The sequence below is a fragment of the Capricornis sumatraensis genome, chromosome 9 (assembly GCF_032405125.1).
Source record: "Capricornis sumatraensis isolate serow.1 chromosome 9, serow.2, whole genome shotgun sequence".
Lineage (NCBI taxonomy): Eukaryota > Metazoa > Chordata > Mammalia > Artiodactyla > Bovidae > Capricornis > Capricornis sumatraensis.
The window spans coordinates 43770315-43794299 of record NC_091077.1 but is presented as its reverse complement, the minus strand read 5'-3'; the positions used below and the strand labels follow the sequence as shown (position 1 = coordinate 43794299).

General features: G+C 56.2%; 1 protein-coding gene across 1 annotated transcript; it reads left to right on the top strand.

The window, feature by feature from the left end:
- The first annotated feature begins 425 nt into the window (after positions 1-425).
- ATP8B3 (ATPase phospholipid transporting 8B3) lies at positions 426-21267 on the top strand. Its single transcript, XM_068979974.1, has 28 exons — positions 426-445; positions 1498-1556; positions 2030-2121; positions 2497-2610; positions 3655-3753; positions 4093-4154; positions 4530-4602; positions 4832-4902; positions 5301-5383; positions 7318-7476; positions 8026-8114; positions 8668-8858; positions 8978-9189; positions 10396-10418; positions 10505-10658; positions 11021-11209; positions 11291-11403; positions 12854-13018; positions 13110-13221; positions 14205-14280; positions 14474-14582; positions 14860-15244; positions 15340-15563; positions 17989-18072; positions 18197-18436; positions 18601-18739; positions 19035-19162; positions 20323-21267. The coding sequence occupies exons 1-28, from the start codon at positions 426-428 to the stop codon at positions 21145-21147; spliced, it is 4290 nt and encodes a 1429-aa protein (XP_068836075.1). The 3' UTR covers positions 21148-21267.
- The last annotated feature ends 2718 nt before the right edge of the window (positions 21268-23985 follow it).

Sequence of the window (23985 nt, the reverse complement as noted above, 5' to 3'; positions counted from 1 at the left end):
CGCCTTCGACCCCGCCCCTACTTTGGTATTGGCCCCCCTTCAGCCCTAGACTCCGCCCTTCCGCCCAGCTCCGCCCCGCGCCCGTGCCGCCCGTTTCAGGCCCGTTGGCACCCGGCTAACAGCTTCCACCACGTCCGTCGCTTTGAACTCCAGCGACTGACCCAGGCAGCCCGGCCCCACCCGCCCCAGCCCGCGCAGGTGAGCGGCTGCGCTTCCACAGCTGTATGTCTCTGTGGGCCCGCGCACCCTCTCTGAACTCCGCCGGGCCTGAAGGCGGGAGGCCGTGGCGGAGGCGGCGCCCCCTAGAGGTCCGCGCCGGCCAGGGTCCGGACGGGCGCCGGAGCTCACGGTGTGTAGTGGACCGAGATCTCCTGGTGCATTTTCCAGGGGCTGGGCATCGAATCCTGCGTCGCTTCGCTGTGGGAATGCTCGGGATTTCCCCGGGGTTAGTGGACGTTCTGGTGAGCCGAGAGTGCGCTGAGGAGGAAGCAAGCCCTTGTTGGGGGAGGCGTGTTGCCATCCCCCAAAACACTGCGTGAATTCTGACCGGCAGCAGCCCTCTAACCCCATCTGGCCCGGGCCGGGATTCCTAGTGACTCTGGTCCCACAGGCTGAGCCTCACTCACCCCGAGCCTCGTTTTTTCTCATCTGGCGAATGGGCACTGGCCTTCATCAGGCTCCCGGGAGCATCAGCACCGGCCCTGAGCCAGGCCATCCCACCCCGGGGCCCTGGGGACACTAATGACTCAGACGCCAGCAGTCCCTGCTCTAGGAGGTTCCGGTTTCAGCAGGCAACCCAGATGGGAGAAGAAGCAGAGAAAGGGTGATCAGAGCTGGAATGGGGGACCCTGCAGGCAGAAGGGAGGCCCAGAGGAGGCGCCAGAACGAGCCTGGGCCATCGGAGAAATATGAGCTGAGAGCAGATGGGTGAGGCGCCTCCGGCCAGCCTGTCAAGAGGGAACGGTCCTGCTGGCAGAGGGAACAGTGGGACCAGGGGTGTGGAGTGCTGGGGCTGGGGGTCATTTGGGGAGCTGCCAGGGGCACTGAAGGACTAGGAGGGACCAGGCTCCTGGCTCTATGGAAGTCTGGTGGTTGCTACCCCAGGGCCACACTCAGACCTCTCAGCCCCTTGGCCTCATAAACTCCCTTTCGAGATATGACAGGGAACCCTGGAGGCCCATTTAGTCTGTCAACAAAGAAATCGATCGAACACCTGGGCAGGCTGAATGTCCTATGCTGTGTGGAAGGACATGTGTGTAGCCTTTCCAGGAGTGGCAACAGGGGCTTGGACCTCAGAGGGCCGTGCGGGGCTGTGGGGTGGGGAACAGTGGCCAGGTGACCACAGCAGTGAGCAAGGACTCACAGCTGGTGACTGGACCTTCAGATTCAGGGGAGGAGACTTTAGCAGGTGGGCATAGGAAATTACTTTTCCAAGAAGGTTGGAGTGGTGGGCACTATACAGCCGCCAGTGTGACCGCAGGCCACTCTGTCCAACAGCCCCACCAGCATGGGCAGTCTCACGTACCAAGAAGACCTTGACGAGGAGAAGAACTCAGGTGCATGTCTGGGCGAAGCGTGGGCATAGGGTCGGGGGAAAAGGTGTGGGCACAAGGTGGGCTCCGCCAAGGGGCGTTAGAAAGTACAGTGGCTGAAGTGGGGAGACAGGAGGCCCAGTGTGGGGTTCTCATGGGGTTACAGATAGTTCAAAATCCTGGGACTGAAGGGTGGACTCAGGACTTGGAAGCCTGGGCCCCAGAGCACCTGGGCTGGGCATGGAGCCTCCGACACCTTGGAGCTCATCCCCAGTGCCTTGTAGTTTACCCGTCTGTAGAAGGAGTGGGTGTGAATAGGTCTCCCATGGCCTAGGGGTTGTCTCGGGGTGGCTGGATCCTCAGATCTACCTGGGCTCCCCAAGCAGGTAACTACCGTGTACAGAGATCGAGGGCCCTCCTGTCTGTTTACCAGCTGGATCCCCCGGGGGCCCATTAGCCCTTCTCTGGGGTGTCATTAGCCTGTGTTTATCCTCTAGAGTTCACCTGGGAAGTGCAGGCCAACAACCGGGCCTACAACAGCCAGTTCAAGGAGAAGGTCTTTCTGTGTTGGCAGAGAAAGAAGTACAAGGTGGGCAGGCCTCCCCCGTCCCCGCTCCCATGGGCTTTGGGTACCTGCCAGTGAGGGAGAGTGGTCACCGGGGCTCTGCCTTCTGGGTTCTCCCACTTGGTCCTGAGGACTGTAGTGCTGGCCTCGCAGAGTCACTGGTCCAGCACGGATGCCCCACGTGGCTCCTCTGCCCTAAATATGTTCCTAGGCAGCCTTCACAGTACAGTGTGTCCGTCAGGCTCTACCTACCTGCAGGGAATCCTGGGGTCACCGACCTGGCTCACCAAGCCTGCACCCAGTAGGGGCTCTGTTCACGCTGTTCATGGCTGGAGTGGCAGGTGGGTGGAGGCCAGGTGGGGCTGGGCAGGCAGACCCCCATACCAGCTCTCCTTCCAGAAGAACGTCATCCACACGGCCAAGTACAATGTCTTCTCCTTCCTGCCCTTGAACCTGTATGAGCAGTTCCACCGCTTTTCCAACCTCTACTTCCTTCTCATCATCCTCCTCCAGGTGAGGTGGGGGCAGCCCCAGGAGTCAGTGCCCATGGTCACTCCACTCCATCTACCTGCTTGAGCTGTCTCCTCCAGGAAGCCCCCATCCCCACCCCCGGCACTTCCCACCTTCCCACATGGCTCTGTAGACCCAGGGTGTTTCCCACATGGCTCTGTAGACCCATGTGTTTGTCTGTGTGGTTAGTGGGTCAGTGTCCACCCCCCACAGACTGGGAGTTCCGTTATGGCTGGGTCCTCACTGCCCAGCCAGGGGCCTGGAACACAGGACGTGCTCAATATATATTGAAGGATTTGAGTGCATGGATGGCTCCTCCAGGTATGAGGAGGCCTCCTGACCCCTTTGGCCTCAGCAGGTCCCAGAGGGCAAGGAGGAAGGATCAGATTCTAGGGACCCACTGGGTTACTTCCTGGCATCAGGCTGGTCATGGGTGGAGATGGGTGAGCAGTGGTGGGTAGAGATGGGGCCCCGTGTGGTGAGGGAAGTTTCCAAAACATCCTAACTCTTACCCAGTATCTCATTCTGATCTGAGTAAAGTGAGACACTGCTTTTATCCATCGAGCCAATAAACACTTATTGAGCACCCACTGTATGCAGGTCCTGTTCTGGGCACTGGGGACCCAGTAGTGGCCCTGACACCTGTCTTAAGGTGGCTCAGGACTGGGGGAAATGACTGTCATTAAACCACATGGTAGGAACCAGTGATGGGGTGGGCCCCCTCCCAAACTGTGCTGAGGGCAGATATGAGGTTGCGCAGAGGGGATCCCATGAGACCCAAGGCCTTGAGGAGGGAACAAGCATAGGGTTGGGAGGGCTTCCTGGAGGAGAGGACATGTGGGGGCGGTGCATGGAAGGAAGAGGAGGCATTGCTGGGCAGGAGGTCCAGGCAGGGAGAGGGCCCAGAGGGGAGTTGCCTGCAGGTGGGAACGGCAGGATGTGAGGTTGTGGTGCTGGATGTGTGGGCAGAAGGGTGCAGGATTAGGGGGAGGGGAGGCAGTCGGGTGCCCAAGAGGGTTGGCTGGCATGACCCATCCTCTGTTTCAGGGCATCCCCGAGATCTCCACGCTGCCCTGGTTCACTCTGTTCGCCCCGTTCGTCTGCCTCCTCACCATCCGGGCCATCCGAGACCTGGTGGACGATATTGTAAGCAGGGACAGGGTGGGGGCAGGGCAAAATCAGGTGGGTCCTCCTGACTCCTGGGTGCGGTGGGAGGAAGGTCCGCACAGGCAGCCCCAGTGGGCTGTTGTCCATTGTGCTCTGTGACCACTGGGGCAGGTGCCAGTGCCCCTTCAGCAGGTCATCCAAGTGTCCACAGTGGCAGCCTGCAGGAAACTGCCCTCTTTCTGCTGCCAACACCCTCCCAGGGGCAGGGTCACTAGACAGGCACCGCAGGGTTTGGGCTCTCTAGCTGGGCACCTGCGTCTGTTGCCTGAGCGGCATGAGGGGAATCGTTGCTGCTCTGACCTACCCCCATCGGCCCAGGGGCGACACAGGAGTGACAAGATTGTCAACAATCGGCCGTGCCAGATCCTAATGGGGAAGAGGTGAGGCCGCAGCAGCTGGGTGTGGGATCTATCCAAGGGGGGCAACCCCAGCATGGCAGATGGATGGACATTCACGGGGGGTGTGCCTGGAAGACCATCCAGCATCTTCTGAGGTCTTGGAGATCCTATGGGGCCAGGAGAAACCCAGACCAGCACTTGTTAGATGCCTGCTGTCTACCAGGCTTGGGGTGGGCCCTGTGAAGGGGCAGGGGCTGAAGATCCAATTGTTTACTCTCATGGAGCAGAGTTCAGCCAAAGGGGAGGGCAGGAAGGTCTGAAGGGCGTTGGAATCTGGGAGGAGGGGGTAATCAGGGTGGGGGGTGGCAGGGGTGGGAGGACCCCCCCACCCCACCCCTGCCACCCCCACCCACACAGCTTTCTGTGGAGAAAATGGAAGAATCTACATGTGGGAGACCTGGTCTGTCTGCATAAAGACAGCATTGTCCCGGTGAGCTGCAGAGGGGTGCTCCGGAGACAGGGCAGTTCCCTCCCTCCTCCCCATCCCTCACCCTGCTGATCTCCCACACTCTGCCCCTATGCAAGGCCATCATCTCCTCCTTGTTGAGCTGGGTTGGGGGTGGTTTGGAGGCAGGGCTGTCCCCCTCTCCCCACCACTGGTCTCCCCCTTCTCTACCCCCATGCAAGGCTGTCATCTCCCACCCTGCTCCTCACCCCAGGCTGACTTGGTTTTGCTGGCCAGCACAGAGCCCAGCAGCTTATGCTATGTGGAGACGGCTGACATCGACGGGTGAGACCAGATCATCACTAGGGCTTTTGGGGACTTGAGGGCTGCACACCCAGCCCACTTGGATGTTGTGGTCCTTTGCCCTGGGAGCATGCGGACACTTGAATGTCAGCTGGGGCAATAAAAATGCACCACCATTTCTGGAAGCCCATCTCCCCCACCCACCATGAGCCAGGTGCCAAAGCAAGAAGGCCTAGGGTCTGGCCTCAGCCCTTTGGCAAACACACTGTGTGACCTTGGGCAAGGCTCTCTCCCTCTCTGGGCCTCAGCCTCCTGCTTGGCAGCTGGTGCACAGTAGGTGCTTAGGGAAAAGGCCAGAGTGGCTCTGGAAAGAGGCTGGGCATGCCCTGACCAGGCACTGTCTGTCCCACCTTTTGTCTTGCTCCCCTTCTTGTCACCAGGGAGACCAACTTGAAGTTCAGGCAGGCCCCAGTGATCACGCACCACGAGCTGACCAGTATAAGGAAGATAGCCTCCTTCCAAGGTGGGAGCTGGCAAACCCATCCAGCCCCTCTGGGCCCTGTCTCCCCCCCTGCAGTGGGACCACAGGTTCCCTACCTGCTAGGTGGAGGGTGTTGTGCAGCTTCTGACATCCAGATGGGCACATTACCCTCTGTTATCCTGTCTTATTTATTCCCAGACCACTGGGGCTGAGAGAATTTTTAGCAGAGAGACTTCTTCCAGGTCCATAACAAATTCCTTAAACCAATGCAGCAGTGGAGGCATTTCCGTTGTTATTACAAAGCATGCTACAGCGTTTGATCAAGTGTTACATTTTATTTTTAACCCATGACCACTTTAAAGCAAATGCTTTTAGTTGTTTATTCAAAAAGGCAGCCTATGGGAATTCCTTGGAGGCCCATTGGTTAGGACTCAGCACTTTCACTGCCAGGGCCTGGGTTCAGTCCCTGGTCCGGGAACTAAGATCCCACAAGCCGAGTGGTGCGACCAGAAAGAAGCAGCAAAACAAAACAAAGAAACCAAGGCAGTCCATGTACACTGGCTAGCAATTCACCTACACATTTGGGAGAGGCCCACAGGGACATCAGGTTTATTATTTTCTGCCAGATAAGTATGACATTTCACACCTATTGGTTCAGTTACTGTTTGCTGAGACCCAGCAAGGGGATAATTTTTTTATTGTTACTATTTGCTATCATTATTTTCCTGTCACATTACAAAGGCAAGTTACTCTAATTGGCTCTGGAGCATGCCAGAACCTTTCTCTTCAAGCACAGCCCCTCTGCTCCCGACATCCAGACACTGGTTGTGTGTCTGCTCACGGATCTGGGGAAAGGCCTTGCCACCCTGACACCTCTCTCTGGGTCCTGACCTACCCCAGACAGCCCAGCACCCCTGCCCATTTTGCAGAGGGGGAGACTGTGGTTCAGAGGGGTAGTGAGAGGTATGGGCTTGCCCCATGGCTCCTCCGTCCTTCTCCTGCCCCTCCCTAGACAGCTCTCATGTCTACCTTCAGGAAACAGAGGGTCCAGCCCCAGAGAAGGAAGGGTGAGGGTCACTTAGGAGCCCTGTGGCCCCCAGCCCACTCCCTGCCAGATGCTGCCTTGGGCCAGCCTTTGCACGCTGGGTGGGTTTTGTCAAACAGAAGTGAGCCCAGTGGCTGTACTCTCTCAGGGTGATGGTGGACAGGCCCTCCCCTACTGCCTGCTGGGGAATGCTGTGCCCTGTGTTTGGTCCCTGTAGTTTAGGGTGCTGGATGGGTGCACCCCTTCCTTCCCTCCCTCCTCATTTGTATTCAGCACTTACTGTGTCAGGTGCTGGACTGGGCTCTGGTGTCCCCAGCTCAACTGAGATAAGGCTGGTGCCTGCACTGGTGGACCTTACAAACATTTAAAAAATATTTATTGATTTATTTGGCTGTGCTGATATGTGGGACCTTTTTAGTTGTGGCATGGAAACTCTTAGTTGTGGCGTGCAGGATCTAGTTGTCTTACCAGGGATGGAACCTAGGCCCTCTGGATTGGGAGCAGGGAGTCTTAGCCACTGGACCACCAAGGAAGTCCCTCACAGACATTACTGATATGGCTGCAGGAATAAACGTCTGGTGACGTCAGACACTGGCAGGGAGGAAGGGGCTCAATGGAGGGAGGTGTATATCTGGCTGGAGGATCAAGGAGGGCTTCCCTGAGGAGGTGTGTGTACCGCCACAGGAGACAACACACGCAAAGGCCCTGAGGCCAGGAACACCCAGCTTGGAGCATCCAGGAGGAGGCTGTGTTGTATAGTGGGGGTGGAGGTGCCATTGGGGCCAGTTTGGGGTAGTGTGGGGCTTGTGCAGGTGTCCCTGGCTGGAGAGTGACAGGAATATTCCCTGAGTCCCCTCCTCCAACCCGTATTGAAGAGGGGTGGCCGAGTTGCACCATGCTCGTGGCTCCCTGAACACTGGGTTGCCCACAGGGAAGGTGGTGTGTGAGGAACCCAACAGCCGAATGCACCACTTCATCGGGTGCCTGGAGTGGAAGGGCAAGAAATACCCACTGGATAGTGGCAACATCCTTCTGCGAGGCTGCAAGGTCCGGAACACGGACACCTGCTATGGACTGGTCGTTTATGCCGGTACAGCTGCTCTCTGGGGCCCCAGGGCCCATCCTGCCCAGGTCAGGGGTAGGGCTGGGTGGCGGAGAACCCTGAGGTCACTGGCAGGAAGTCACAAGGCCAGGCCTGGGTGCCGCATGTCTGCTGCTATGGGATGAAGGGCTCCTGGCGTGGTTTCTCTGGACTCTTATTTCTGAAACTGCAGGAATGGACATGTTGAGCCAGCAGCTTTGTTTTGACTGGAGAAATGGGGGTATTTATAATTGATGGAATGATGGGTGATGGAGTAGGTAGATAGATGGAGATGGAGGGTGGGTGGATGGATGAGTAGACGCGAGAGTGGATGGATAAATGGATGGATGGATGGATGGATGGACAGATGGTAAATGGATGGATGGATGAATGAATGGATGATGGATGAATGGTTGGTGGACAGTGGATGGATTGGTGGATGGATGAATGAAGGGATGGGTGGATGGATGAATGGATGGTGGATAGATGAATAGATAGATGATGGATGATGAATGGGTGGTAGACAGACAGATGGATGAGTGGATGGAAATCTTGCAGGTTTTGACACAAAGATCATGAAGAACTGTGGCAAGATCCATCTGAAGAGAACCAAGATAGACCATCTGATGAACAGACTGGTGGTCCTGGTGAGCTTCTTAGACCCACTGCCCTGGGTGGGGGGCCATGGAGGAGGGGAGCGAAAGGGCCCCACCGCACAGAAGCCCCATGGCTGTCATCTTCCAGGCTTCAGTTTCCCTCCTCTGAAGAATATGCAGCTTGATCGCCTGGTCAGGCCAGAGAATTTTTTCTTCAAATGACGATTTGGGGGGGGGGGTGGTTTATAAAGCAATATTTGATTGCAACGTTTCCAAAACCCGCAGGAGATAAGATGCCCCCTATCCTCCACTGATCTTTAGAAATCCTTAATTTTTTGCCTAAATCAAATTTTACCTTTTTAAAAATTATCGAAATAATAATTTCGCAGCCGCGAAGCTCGGCAGAAAACCTCCAAATTGCCCTCCCCCTGGACTGCCATCCCCTCCCCACCGCGACCCCCGTCCCATCCTGAAGCAGTGCTGGGGAACACCCGCTCCCTGCCCCGTGCTTGTCGGTTCACACTAAGGGTGCGCGCGTCCCTGAGGTGCCTCGCTGCCGCCTGGGCCCCCCTCACGCTGCGCCCCTCCTCCCCTCCGCGCGCAGATCTTTGTGTCCATGGCGGTGATTTCCGCGGCCATGACCTTTGGCTTCTGGCACAAGGTGAAGGAGTTCAACGCCAATCACCACTACGTGTCTGCCATGCACATGCACAGTGTGGCTATGGAGGCCTTCTTCATCTTCTGGAGCTTTCTCATCCTGCTCAGCGTCCTGGTGCCCATGGCCATGTTCATTATGTGAGCCCCGGGGCCTCCCAGCCCCGCCCGCTGCTGAGCCGGAAGGGAAGGTGGGGGAGGGACAGCAGGCCCAAGGGCCGGGCGGTGACCCAACGTGCGAGTGCGCATGCGTGCATCAGCAGGGTGGAATTCATCTACCTGGGGAACAGCGTCTTCATCAGCTGGGACGAGCACATGTACTATGAGCCCCAGGACCTGCCTGCCAAAGCGCGAAGCACCAGCCTCAACGACCTGCTGGGCCAGGTGGAGTATATCTTCTCCGACAAGACGGGCACGCTCACCCAGAACATCATGACCTTCAAGAAGTGCTGCATCAACGGAATTGTCTACGGTGGGACCCCGCCCGAGCCCTGATCCCCGCATCCAGGGTCTCACGGCAGTGGCCCGGCATCCAGCATCCCACACCAATTGATGCCCCACCACTATTGCCAAGGGGCTCCCTCTCACGTGGGGTTTGGTTAGCTATTCCTATACGGAAAAGGCAATGGCACCCCACTCCAGTACTCTTGCCTGGAAAATCCCATGGACGGATGAGCCTGGTAGGCTGCAGTCCATGGGGTTGCTGGGAGTCGGACACGACTGAGCGACTTCACTTTCACTTTTCACTTTCATGCATTGGAGAAGGACATGGCAACCCACTCCAGTGTTCTTGCCTGGAGAATCCCAGAGACAGAGGAGCCTGGTAGGAGGCCGTCTATAGGGTCACACAGAGTCGGACATGACTGAAGCGACTTAGCAGCAGTAGCAGCAGCAGCTATTCCTATAAAGAACCCACGGGTCAATATTTTTGGCCACTAAGGCCGCTGGGTCTCTGGCCCCAGAAAGCAGCTGCTGCTTTCACCCAGATTCTGGATTTTTAATTTCACGGCATTTCCACGGGTCGCACAAGATAATATTCTTCTTTTCAGGTTTCTCCCAACTCTCTAGAAATGTGAAAAACATTTATAGCCTTGCAGGTCACACAGAAACTGGTCCCGATGTGGGGGCATAGTTCACCAGTCTCTGGTCTAGTTGATAAGCAGCAGACACAGTTTAGACCAGGAGCGGACAGAGGGCCCCACTGGGTGATACTGGGCCTCATGGGCAGTCTCATGACAGACCTGGGCCCCCGCCCTTGGGCTGATGCCACTTGACAGGTCAGGTGCTGACCAGGCCCGTGGTGAGCGGCACCAACCCTGGCCGGTCTCTGATGTTTCTAGAAGTGCTACGGACCCAGGTTTTCCTGTGAAATCACCCTATTTTTCAAAGTAGGTGGCCAAGTCCAAATTTTAAAAAGACACCAGGAGGAGGTCAAACCAAACATGTTCTACGGGGCTGAACCCCACTCCCCTACGCCCTCCACCCCACCGCCCTGGAGGGGGCCCCTGGGACACATGGCTGCATCCTATTCTCCAGGCAGAAGCTGAGGCTGGGGTCTTTGGCGGCTTGGGGCTCTGGGTGCAGGGCGCAGGCCTGGCTGGTCTAGCTGCAGCCGGCAGCCCCAGGAAGCCTGGCCCAGGGAGGGGGTGCTGAGGCCTAAAGCTGAATCTTTCCCCAGGCCCAGAGGAGACCCCAGGCAAGGTGAGCTCTGGCCTCCCCGGAGCCCTGGGTGGTGGGGGGAAGGGCAGTGACCCACTCAGTGCCGGTCTGTGCCCCACCCACCGCAGGAGAACCCCTTCCTCTGGAACAAATTTGCTGATGGGAAGCTGCTATTCTGCAACGCCCAACTCCTGCAGGCCGTGTGGGCTAACCAGGACTGGAGGGTGCGCGAGTTCTGGCGCGTGCTGGCCATTTGCCACACGGTGATGGTACAGAAGAACGGTGAGTGGCCCCCCAGCCCTGGGGGTGGCCAGGCCCAGGCTCCCCAGATCCTCTCCCACCAGCTGCCAGGGCCTTCTCATCCCGATCAGAGAGCTCCCAGGCCCCCAGCCTGAACCCCACCTATCCTCTGCCACCAAGGGTGTCCTGGCCTGTCATCATACAGGGAGGAGGAGGACTTGTGGACTGGGATGCAATCGCCCCTTTCTTTTATTGGACTTAGAGATTGTGCCTGTCCAAGAAACTGTCGTCCTGCAAATACACTGTTTCCTCCCTGTGCTAAACAGGTGGAGACAGGTGGGTGGTGGGTCTCCAACAAGGTCAAGCTCTCAGACCCCTCCCCGCCCTGCACCCTCCCTGGCCAGACCAGCTAGTGTACCAGGCAGCTTCCCCGGACGAGGAGGCACTAGTCACAGCGGCCCGAAATTTCGGCTATGTGTTCCTGGCACGCACGCAGGACAGCATCACCCTGATGGAGCTGGGGGAGGAGTGTGTGTACCAGGTCCTGGCCATGATGGACTTCAACAGCATCCGCAAGCGGATGTCAGTGCTGGGTGAGTGCCCGAGGTCCTGGGTGGGGTGGGGGGAGGTAGGGAGGGGAGTGTACGTGGGCAGCCAGGCCTCTTCCTCCACAGTCCGCAAGCCCGAGGGCTCCATCTACCTCTACACCAAAGGGGCTGACACAGTCATCTATGAGCGCCTGCAAAAGAAAGGCGAGACAGAATGGGCCACAGAGGAGGCCTTGGCCGTGAGTCCCTGTGGGAAGGGAGGGTGGAGGGGCAGAGTCGAAGTCACAGGGGCAGGGGAAAAGAGTGTGCAGAGAAATGGCCTCAGGGAAGCCGTGGCCAGTTGGTCAGGTTGCACACTGTTCTGCCCAACACACAAACACACAGTCAAGGGCTGAAGATGGAGCTCAGCTCCAAGCTGCACTGCCCAGTGGGGACATCTTCTTTTGAGTCAGGCAAGGACACCCTGTGGGTGGGTTTTGCCCTGGATGCCGCCCCCTTCTTCCAGCCAGGCCTAGGTTCCAGGACACACTCTGCGCACTCTGCCCCGAACCTTTCATCTCCAGGTGAAGCCCAAAAGCCTTGGCCCCTTTCCAAGCTTCATCCTTCTGTTTCCTGCTGTCTGTCATCTCTGACCTGGTTTCCCTGCCCTCGGGGGGTTTCCCAGAACCCGGTTCCGGTGTTGCCTCAGGGCCCTTGCACATGCTATTCCCTGTCCTCCCTCCACTCAGGCGCTCAGCATCCTTCTGTCCTCGAGGTTCAGCCTTGGGTCCCCACCTCCAGGGAGCTCTTTCTGACATGGGCTGTCCTGCCATGCGGGCCCAGTCCTGAACCCATGGGTCCCCAGCCTCACCCAGCACAGGGCCCAGCAGGGCTGTTTATGGAAAGAATGTCTTCTGTCCCTCCCCTCAGGGGTCTCCTAGAGTGCCCCACTCTGCCGGGAGGGAGTGGTGGGGAGCAGATGGCTGGGTCCTGACCCAGAACCAAAGAGGTGCAGTCACAGCAGTGACCCAGAGCCCAGGATCTCGGCAGGATGACTGGGCTCAACTACCCACGGTATGGATAGGGAAACTGAGGCATGAGAGGAGGCGCACAGGCCTGTCTGGGGCACTCGACATGTCCACATACAGCCACCCAAGCCCATGTCAGTCAGGAGCAGAAGCCAGTCGAGGGGCTGCCTGTTGGGGCAAAAGACCCAGGGCAGGGTTGGAGCCTAGGAGGGAAGAGCTGTGATGGGGTGAGAGAGCACTGGGTCCTCGCCTGGGCCTGGAGACAAGAGTCCCACAGGATCCTTTCCGTGCCCCACCCCCTACCTCAGTTCCTTGAGAAGTGAAGCAGAGAGAGGGCTCCAGGGAGGACAGAATCCTGATTGGGAAGGGGTCTGGCAGGGCTTCACTGAGGGTCTTGCCTAATGGTTAGAATTTGCAGCACAAATCATAGGGTGGATGTTCCTGGCTAGGGGAATAGGCAGGCTGAGATCTGGAGGCTAAACAGAGCGAATGGGGTGTCTGGGGGAGAAGGGTTGAGACAGAGCGGGTGTGGAGCAGGGTGGCGTGTGGTCCCAGCCTCCCCCTGCCACCGGAGGACAGACTGTGTGGGTAGGGGCAGGTTGGGGGCCCAGGCAGAGGGAGAAGGCTGCAGGGGTTCCCCGGAGTGGCAGGGGTGCCAGTGTCATCTGCCTGCCGGCCCCAGTCCTTTGCCAAGGAGACCCTGCGGACATTGTGCCTGGCCTGCAAAGAGGTGGATGAGGAAGTGTATGAGGAGTGGCGGCAGCGGCACCAGGAGGCCAGCATCCTGCTGCAGAACCGCGCCCAGGCCCTGCACCAGGTGTACGAGGAGATGGAGCAGAGCCTTGAGGTGGGTGGAGCCGGGGGCGGGGCCCTGCACCCCAGCCCCACTGGGGAGCCCACTCAGTCTGTCCTCACCCACTCCTTCCTCCCCACCCCAGCTCCTGGGAGCCACAGCCATCGAGGACAAGCTCCAGGATGGTGTCCTCGAAACCATCAAGTGTCTCAAGCAGGGGAACATCAAAGTGTGGGTCCTTACAGGGGACAAGCAAGGTGGGTCCTAGGGTGGCAGCCACCAGCGCAGGAAGAAGGGAGGCATAGGGAGGGCTCACCCCATCCCAGAGTCACCATCAGGCCTTCCCTGTTGTCTGAGCTCACTGTAGCCCACCACTGTGTGTCCCTGGGAAGGGAGAACCGAGGCCCTAGATGCCTCTCTCAGGTGGGCTGATGCCATGCTGAGCGCCTCCTGGGGATTTGGCCCCCTTGGCAGCACTGTTTGGTGGGGTCCAGGTTACCTCCCAGGGCTCAGAGAGCACTGGGCCCCTGCCTGAGGCTGCCCAGCCACCTAGGGGCCAAGTTGGTCCTGTGGCTGTGGAGCCCTGGTTCTCCCACCCTCTGAGGCTTCTGGGGGGGCCTTCACTGAGCACTGGTGCCTACAGGGCTCCATTAGGACTTCTGTGGGCGGGAGGCACATACACTCCAAATATTTAGAATGACATTTAACAGCTCTGCTGGTGTAAAGACCAGTCTCCAAGGTGGAATTTTTTTTTTTTTGGCCGCATTGCCGGTCATGTGGGATCATAGTTCCCCAACCAGGGAAGGAACCTGGGCCCACTGCATTGGCAGCATGGAGTCTTAACCACTGGACTGCCAGGGAAGTCCCACAGGTTGGATTTCTGTATTCATTTTTTCCTTTATTTTTTTCTTAAGAAGTTAAGTCACGTTTTTCTCCAGCCCCCCTCCCTGCCCCCAGACATTAAATCATTTTGTGGGGATCCTAGGCATTGAAATGCCTAAGGGTGTCTTGACCTTGGCCCCAGACTCACCTCTCTGCAGCCGCCCAGCCCCAGCCAGGAGTGGAGTCCTAGGTATGCTAAGAGTTGGAAAGTCTCAGGGCTGACTCATTGGCTGCCATGGTCACATGCCCTCCTCTGAACCAATCGCTGTGGCCAGTGGAAGGGGCATGCCGCTGTAATGGGCAAGGTGGGTGGGGCCGGGGGGCCTCCCCGCAAGGGCTGAACTGGGCTGGTTTGCAGAGACAGCGGTGAACATTGGTTTTGCCTGCGAGCTGCTCTCAGAGAACATGATCATTCTGGAGGAGAAGGAGATCGTGTAAGAAGTGGGGATGGGGTGGATGATCCTGACAGGGGATGGGGGTCAAGGTAGGGACGGGACGCCCGGGACACAGCCATGGCCTTGGGGTCTGCCTGGCCGGGCTCCTTGTGGCTGGCGTGTGGGTGCAAGGAAGCCTGTGTGGCTGACGTGGCTGAGGCCTGGTTGGGCGCCCACCCCCACCCCCGTGCAGGCGGATCCTCGAGGTCTACTGGGAGAGCAACAACAACCTGCAAGGTGGCAAAAAGAAAGAGCTTCCCCTGCAGTCCAAGATGGCCTTGGTCATTAACGGGGAGTTTCTGGTCAGTGTTAGGTCAGAGTGGACGGTGGAGCCCTGGTACCCGGGGGAGGGGCCTGGGAGGAGCTGCGGGCTGAGGCTGGGGCTGCTTCCACTGAAAGGCCCTCAGATGCACCATTGGACCAGCCAAGGTGATGGCCACCCCGAGAGATAGTTCTCAGCTGGGCCGGAGCAAGGGAGGGTGCAGTCAGGCCTGGATGGGAGGAGGGCACAGTTGGGGAGTGGCGTGGGGAGAGGGAAGGGTGCAGCAGAGTGACCCGCCCCTGTCACCCGTGAGCCAGGACCAGCTACTGCTGTCTTTGCGCAAGGAACCCCGAGCCCTGGTCCAGAATGTGAACGTGGACCCACTGGAGTCCTGGCAGGAGCCGGGAGAGGAGAGGGTGGACTTCCTGCAGGCCAGGCGCCTGTCCCTCATGTGGCGGACACTGGGGATCCAGCTGCGGAGCTCGGGGCTGGCGCCCCAGCAGGAAGACTCCAAGACCCTCCAGAGCTCTGAGGAGCGGCGGGAGCGGGCCTTCATGGAGCTGGCCTCCCGATGCCAGGCGGTCATCTGCTGCCGCGTGACACCCAAGCAGAAGGCCCTGATCGTGGCGCTGGTCAAGAAATACCAGAACGTGGTGACCCTGGCCATCGGGGATGGTGCCAACGACATCAACATGATCAAGAGTGGGTGGTGGGCAGCGGGGCCAGGGGAGGCTGGCAGCAGGTGGGAGCGGTGGGCTGGGGTCCCTGGGCCGACAGGCTTGCATGTTCCTCTGCAGCTGCAGACATCGGCGTAGGGGTGGCGGGTCAGGAGGGCATGCAGGCAGTGCAGAACAGCGACTACGTGCTGGCCCAGTTCTGCTTCCTGCGGCGGCTGCTGCTGGTGCACGGACGCTGGTCCTACATGCGCGTCTGCAAGTTCCTGCGCTTCTTCCTGTACAAGACACTGGCCAGCATGATGGTCCAGATCTGGTTCGCCTTCTACAGCGGCTTCACTGCCCAGGTGCGCCGGAGGGAACTCCCTCCCCTCTAAGGGGTGCTGTGTCCTTCCCGTAGCCTCCAGGAAGGCAGCAGGCATGCTCCCACTCAGAGGTCCTCAGAGGGCAGAGTGTATCTGAAGCCACAGAGCAAAGCAGCCTTCAATCAATATCTGGCTGCATTAACAGAGGTATAGAATCTACATAAAGCAGGGGATGGTTCCGTGCCCAGCTCTGTGCTGAGCATTTTCAGGGATGTTTGGCAAATTTGAGCTTTGAAGCAAGGGCAGGACAGGTGCTCCAAACGTACATTCTTCAAGGGGAAAAAACGAGAACCTGAACTTCAGAGAAGGTAAGATTGTAAGGGCTGGGTCCCTGACTTCAAGGTTCTTGACAGTATCATGGTGAATACTGGATGTGCTCTCCAAACTCTCCAGAGTGTCAGAGGAGTCATATGTAGGGCAGTGATGTCCCCTGTGGTCTGAAAATAGACTTTCATGAAACAGAATGGCCTCCCTGTAACCAATACCCAGACAGCTGAGAGAGAGCTTTACAAGAGAATTCTTCATAAATATATATTTTTGTTTTACCTTTTATTGCTAGGTATTTTATTCTTTTAGATGCTACTATAAATGGAATTGTTTCCTTAATTCCCTGTTGATATTGCTTATTGCTGCTGTATAGGAAGTGGTACCATGTGGTGGTGCATATGGTAAAGAATCCGCCTGTCAATGCAGGAGACACGGGTTCGATCCCTGGGTCAGGAAGATGCTCTGGAGAAGAAAATGGCAACCCACTCCAGTATTCTTGCCTGGAAAATCCCATGGACTGAGGAGCCTGGTGGGCTATAGTCCGTGGTTTCTATACACCACTGGTGTATAGAAACACTTTCGTGTGTGTGTGTGTGCGTGTGGATCTGTGCCCTGCAACTTTGTTGAGTTTGTTTTATTGGCTCTAGTAGTTTTCCTGTGAGTCTTTTGGGATTTTCTGCATGTAGATCACGTCCTCTGCAAAAAGAGACAGCTCTACCACTTGCTTTCCAATTTGGATGCTTTCTATTTCTTTTTCTTGCCTAATTGCTTTGGTGAGGACTTTTCCAGTGCAGTATTGAATAGCCACGGTGAAAGCAGACATCTTTGTCTTGTTCCTGATGTCAGAGGGCACAATGTTTAGTCTTTCTATGTTTGTTAACTGGAATTAATGTTCCTTCTCCCCCCCCACATATTTATTTGAATATTTACTCCTATCAGTATGGACTCACATATGTTCATTTTATTCTGTGCCTTGTTGCTCATTTTGTCTCCGATTTGTCCCTTTGCCCTGTGCCTGCTCTTCTCTGAGCATGTCCTCACTTTCTGGCGCTTCAAGAGCTTCCTGGCTCGTTTTGTCCTTTCCTTGTCCCAAGCCTGGAATGAACCATTCCCTCAAGGAATGCCAGTTCTCTTCACCAGAGAATGGTAGTTAGACACCAAGATCTAAGCACTTGGTGTGCTCATCGCACGTGGGATGCCAATATTCTCTCTATAGACAGAGGCAGGAGATGCACACATACTAACTGTGTCTAGACACACATCTACACCTGCGCTTATACTGATCTATCCATGTGCATATGAGTTCACACTGATGCCTCTGATTCCAGTCACCCCACAGAACAAGGCTCAGCTTAGCCTTTTCCACGTGCTTATTTGTGACTCATCTCCAATGGTGAGAAACTTGATTCTGGTAAAAAAAAAAAAAATTTTGTTGTTACTTATTTGTTCAACACCAGAATTCACGTAAAGCCATTCTGGGAACTGAAACTGATGCTCTCTTCACTCGTCTGGATTTGTGCATTCAGGAAGGGACTTGGTCTCTTTGTGAGATCACTTCTAGCTCTGTTACCCATCACTGACTTCCCAAGTTAAAAATAATCTAGGGACTTCTCTGGCAGTACAGTGGGTAAGTCTCCATACTTCCACTGCAAGGGACACAGGTTCGATCCCTGTTTGAACTAATACCCTGCATGATGTGCAGCATGGCAAAAAGAAAAATCTAAAACACACTCTCTAGCCATTTTCCCTCCTGTAAACTTTGTATTACAGTCATCACTTGAAACAGACTCCAAGGTGCTACTTTAAAAGCATTGAAGTGAAAGTGAAAGTCACTCCATTGCATCTGACTCTTTGCCACCCCCATGGACTGTACGGTCCATGGATACTGGAGTGGGTAGCCTTTCCTTTCTCCATACCTTTTCTCTTCTAGTCTTTATCACTTTGTGCAGCCCCAATCTTAGCTCCAACCTTGATTGTCACTTGACTTTCTAAGTCACCTGGCATCCTCTCCAGGTGACAAACAAGCCTGGATGGGTCTCCTTAGGTAGAGAATCGTTTCTGTCTCTGGCCATTTGGCTCTGAAGGCTCAGTGCATTCTCCCTCCCTTCCCCTCTCTGCACCCTCCACCTTCCCACCACAGGCTCTGTACGAAGGTTGGTTCCTGGCGCTCTTCAACCTGGTGTATAGCACCCTCCCGGTCCTCTATATCGGGCTCTTTGAGCAGGTGAGCAGCTCCAGGTCTTGGCTCCTCCTTCTCTGTACATGTTTCTTCTCCTGGGGCCTGGGGTAGGGTAGGGGCCATCCCCTTCTTGTCCCAAGAGCCAGCTTCCCCACCGTGAACTCATCAGGATGTGAGCGCAGAGCGGAGCCTTGAGTTGCCGGAGCTATACATCACAGGCCAGAAGGAGGAGCTCTTCAACTACTGGGTCATCCTGCAAGCCATTGCCCACGGCACAGCCACCTCTCTGGTCAACTTCTTCATGACCCTGTGGGTCAGCCAGGACTCAGCTGGGCCTGTCAGCTTAAGTGACTACCAGTCCTTTTCAGTGGTCGTGGCCCTGTCCAACCTGCTGTCCATCACTATGGAGGTAGGAATGGCCATCTGCCTGCCCCTCCCCTGGTGGGGTGGGCCTCGGCAAGCACTAAGGTCTTTCCTGGCAGTGACCTGCCCCTTCACAGGCCCTGGGAGCTGGGCCTCCATCCTCACCGTGGAGCCCCATCCCCCCTGCCTTAATGCCCCTTCCCTGTGCAGGTCATCCTAATCACCAAGTACTGGACCGTCCTGTCTGTGCTGGCCATTTTCCTCAGCCTCTTCTTCTACGTGATCATGACCAGCCTCACCCAGAGCATGTGGCTTTTCAAACGCTTCCCCAAGAACTTCCCATTTCTATGTAAGCCCCCAGCAGGGATGGGGCAGTTGGGGGGGGGGTGCCCGTCAGAGCACCCTCTCTCCCCCTCTGAACCTCAAGCTCCTTGGCCATGCAGGTGAGGTAGGGGTGTGTGTGTATGTGTATGTGTGTGTGTGTGTGTGTGTGTGCAGGAAGCATTAGTGTCTCCTTAGAATTTTCACCTCCTTTCCCTGGGGTGAAGGGAAGAGAAAGAGATAGGGTGTTGGAGGGGAGAGGCACCAAGCAGGCTCTGGTGAGGCCATAGCCCAGGATGGCTGTGATCCTGCCCTGTTTCCAGACGCTGACCTCAACGTGCTGTCCCAGCCCCCCATCATGCTGGTGGTCCTGCTGAATGTGTCACTGAACACCCTGCCTGTGCTGGCCTTCCGTGTCATTTACCAAGCCCTCAAGAAGCCACAGCGCAAGGTGAGGGGTGGGGGTCCACGCCACACATGGAGGACCCCAACAGCCAGAGCCTGTGCTGGGAACTGGGACTTGAAGGAGAGGCAGAGATGAGGCAGAAGCAGAGCTAGACACACACCCAGTGTCCCCACGAGGGACCAAACGACAGGCAGAAGGGCCCCCAAGTGGGGTGTGGTTCCTGGGGTGCATGCAGTGGGAGCACCTGGAAGTGCCTGGGGCTTGGGGGCCGACGCGACAGAAGTGATTTGGAGATGGGATAAGCAGAAGAGGGACTCGGGGTAGCCCAGTGTTCATCGGTGGGTGACGGATTAACAAGATGTGACATATATGTACAGTGGAATATTAGCCTTTAAAAGGAAGGCGAGTCTGACACCTGCTACAACATGGATGAAGCATGAGGACGTGATGCTCAGTGACGGGAACCAGACACAGAAGGACAAATACTGTCTGATCCCACTCACAGGAGGTCCCTAGAGGAGTCAGATCCATAGAGACAGGAAGCAGATGGTTGGGCCAGGGGCTGGGGGAGGGAAAGGAGTGTCAGTATTTTATGGGGAGAGAGTTTCCATTTGGGAAGATGAGAAAGTTCTAGAGATGGGTGATGGGGATGGCTGCACAACAGTGTGAATGTGCCACTGAGCTGTGCACCTAAAAATGGATGAAATGGTACATCTTATGTTATATGTATTTTACCACAATGAAAAAAGGTGGGAGTTGGGACTCACTAGCCCATAGTATCAGAATCTAAACGGATGAGTTGAAGCTGGGATGGGCCCCAGAGTTGACTTGGAATGGTGGACTAGGACTTGGCCGCAAACTACCACCTTCAGCCACACAGGCTGGACATGGGGCTGCCCCAGGGTAAGTTCTGACTTTGCCACCAGAGGGCACACAAGGTGAGTGTGGCTGGCCCAGAGTTAAGTCCCAGGAAGAGGACTCTGATTAGCCGGTCCAAAGTCAGGTCCATGCGGAGGAATCTGATTGGTTGGTCCAAAGTCAGGTCCCATGGAGGACTCTAGTTGGATCATCTTGCCTAGGAAAGAGCCTGGACAATCGATAGTGGCCAAGGACTCTGATTGGCCCTCACTGGAGGGGCAGGTGATCTGAACATCATCAACATGGCTTGGGAGCCTGATGACTTCACTCTCTCTTTTGCTCTGTAGGAAGAGGTAGAGGAAGTCACAAGTGAGGAGGTCATCACCGTGGAGCCTGTGCCCTGTATCCATAGGGAGTCACGGGCCCGGCGCTCCAGCTATGCCTTCTCCCATCGGGAGGGCTATGCTGACCTCATCACGCAGGGCACGATTCTGTGGAGGTCACCGGGGGTCAACAGTGACATGCTGGTTGATCACACAATGCCACCTGATGAACCATCTGGGAGCATGAAGGAGTCCTTGTGGTACCCAAGGAAGATGTCATTTCTTGGGAGGAAGAGGCACTCACACCATGGGAAGGTGTCCTCTGAGGACATGCAGCCTCCCTCTGAGGTGAGCTCCTTCTTGACCATGGATAGGCGGTCTGCTCCTCATCCCCAGCCTCTCAACAAAACCTGGCCATCTGGATCTTTACAGGAGAAGTTGCCATATTCTCCTCAGAACCTGCTGCCAACCGAGATACCACTGTCAGCTCTAGACAGCCAAATGACCCCTGTTGAGAGCCAGACGCTGCCTTCGAGCCAGCTCTCCCTGCAGAGCCAGCCAGCATACCTGCCACAGGAGAAGACATCCCTCTGGAATATCCGGAAACTGTCCTGGAAGAACTGGTCGTACATCTGGCAAAAGGAGCCCGAGCCCCGCAGGGAGGGGATATTGCCAGTTTCCAGCTCAAACCTTAGTTCTGTGATGGAAACTGTACCAAGTGCAAAAGGATCATCCATCAGCGAGCAGCCAATGGAGGTGGAGCCCTCACCTGTGGAGAGAGAGCCGTCTCCTATGGAGTGGCTGCCAGAGCCCAGTGGGGACCAAGCTGCACCTGATCTGGCAGAGTAGCTTCCCTGGCCCCTGGGGCATCAGTGACTGCTCAGGCATAGTAAGTGTCATCCAGCAAGCACGAGGCCATCCCTTGAAGACAGGGCTCCACCGGCTCTTCTTTCCCTAATAAATCACAGTCTGTCTGACCCTAGGATTCCTTGAGGCTCCCTCTTCCTGTACTTTTTGTGATGCCCATGGAAGTTTTTTCTGGTTTAAGGGAAAAAAGAAAAAGAAAATCAAAACACTGTCTTCTTGTGGTATAATGGGGAATTGTGGGGAAAGCTGGGCTGCTTTTGTTTTGTTTTGTTTTTTACCCTGGGATAGATAATGTGGATAAAAGCTTTATTGCTCTCAGAAGGGAGGAAGGTGCAGAGCAGACTGCTTACCAGCGCTGGCTTCCTGCCTGCTGCCTGTTGTCCTGTCTCAGTACAGTTTATAAGGCCCTGGCACCACCTAGCCTCTCCCTCCACCAGGGTGCCCTCATTTCTTCTCCTCAAGCAAATCACTTTACACTTGGTGCTCAGAAGGTAGTGGACGGTGACACCTCAGAAGCAGAGCCCACAGGATCCTGAGACTCGGGTGACCCAAAGGCTCCATGGAAGGTGGAGCCCTGTGGGGTGGGATCTCAGGGAAGGCTGTGTTCAGCATGGAGAGGCCCACTTACTCTTTCCCTCTTCCCCTTCTCCCTTCAAAGGGTGGGCCCCATGCCTCCCCTTCCTGCACCAGCACCCCCCACCCCTCCCATTCAACCAATGCACAAGCCCCGGTGAGTGACTAGAAAATAATTTATTGGAGAAAAACAAAACAACAAATCCAGCACAGCAATGGTTCACAACGATGAGGATTTTTTTTTAATTTAAACTTTTAAGTCTGTCACCTGAGGGTGAGGTGGAGGGGTCTTTATTTAGATGACCCAAATTTTGTGTCCCCCGAAAGCTGCCCTAGTGTCCAGTTGTGATTACACACACAGGGCCATGTGGCCTCTTGACCCTCCCTCACCCTTGGCAAAGAGAATCCCCCCGCCAAAGACCAGCCATTTGGGGGAGGGGTCTGCTGGGGCCGCAGGAGGAGCCCAGGAACTGATAGATTGGTGTGACTGTAACTGCTTTGGGCAAAGAATATGAGTGGCCCCAATTCCAGCCTGTGCAGGGGCCCTAGAACATACTCCACCCACCCCTATCCTCATTTCAGGTGGGTGAATCTGCACCCCCAGGCCCAGCCCTCCAAACTCAGACCTTCTGACTTTCAGGGTGTGAGGGACCCCCTTTGGCTACCCCACCCCCCCTTATCTGGGGCCTGTCCTAGAAGCTAGGCTCTCCCCTGGTGGGAGCATGGGGCCTGGAGGCTGAAGTGGAGTCCCAGGCCAGGAGACTGCCCCAGAGCCCCTTTCCATGATTTCTGGGGGTACCCTCTGTTCTCTAGGGTCCTATTGTGGGCTGGAAAGGGAGCTCCACAAGTGTGCACCATCCACCTCCCAGGCCAGACGGAAAGGTGAAGTCATGCCTGGACAGGCCCTAGGAGCCTGGGGTGTCTGGGTGGAGTCCATGCAGGGCAGGTGCCTACCTGGGGGGTGGGGGTTGTTTCAGGAGGGTCCTTTGGATCTGGGGAAGTTGGGGGACACCCCCGCCCCCCACCACCCTGGGCGACATGACTCAAATTGGCTGATTGTCTGACTCCTCTGAACAAGACACTTGGGAATTCATGCTAATGTGAAACCCGACCAGCCCCAGGGGCGGGGAAGTGGGGGACCCAAGGTGGCAGTGACGCCCACTGGCGCCCCAGGACCAGAATCCGGAGGGACTCGGCGCCAGGAGGTGGAGACGTGGGCGTGCAGGTTGAGTGCCTGTCGCCTGCCTTCTCCACCTGAGGCACGTCCATGCGCCGCCGGCTGGACACAGATCCTTGGAAAGGGAGAAAGTAACATAGAGCAGCGCCATGGAGCACCGAACAGCGCCCCTTGGGGCATGAAACACAAGATGCGACGCTGAATCCTGGGGCTCCGCCCCCGCGTGGCCCCGCCCCACCCCCCACCCTTCCGCCCAGTACATCATCTTCAAGAAAAAGTACATTAGTCATGCATCAAATCAAATTCCATTGCGTCTTTTTTTCACTTTTCTTCCTTTTTTCCTTAAATTACATTTGAACACAGAACACATAGAATAATAAATAGTCTAATAAGACATGACTCCAAAAAACAAGAAACAGAACACGCCAGAGAACAGAAAGGTACCCCGCTCTCGCTCGCTCTCTCTCTTTCCTAAAGGACTCATTGAAATAAGAAATCTGTAAACGCCGCCGGTCCTTCCTCGCGCTCTCCTGGACTCTCTCGCTCACGCTCCCTCGGCCCTTCGCCTCTGACCGCCCCTGACATTCACCGCGTCTCCCACGGAACTCACCAAAGAAACGACATACCATCGTCTGCAAAATTATAATTTAACGGTATAAAGCTTCAAGTCACGTATTCCAAAAACTAGCTAAGGATATTTTTTAATCACATAAACTATACATTAAATATCTTGAGGTATTTCAGAGAAAATTGTCAAAGGCTCGAAGGAGCTGTGCTGGAAGTGTCATTCCCTGGGTGGAGAATGGTCTTTGGTGTGTGACAACCGGCTGGGTAATTGGGTCGAGCGGAGGGGGGGACTGGGGGAGGGGGCCTGGCCAGGTTGGGGGGGGGTTTGTCTGGAGGGAAATGGTGTGTGTGCTGAAGCGCAAGTGTGCACATGTCATAGGGTGTTTGAGAGGGACGTATCTGTGACCAGCGTCAGTGAAGCTTAAGCGACTGATCCCCAGAAGAGTCCCAGGTCAATTCCTAAGTGTCCAGCAGGGGACAGACCCAGGCCCTGGCCTCTAACC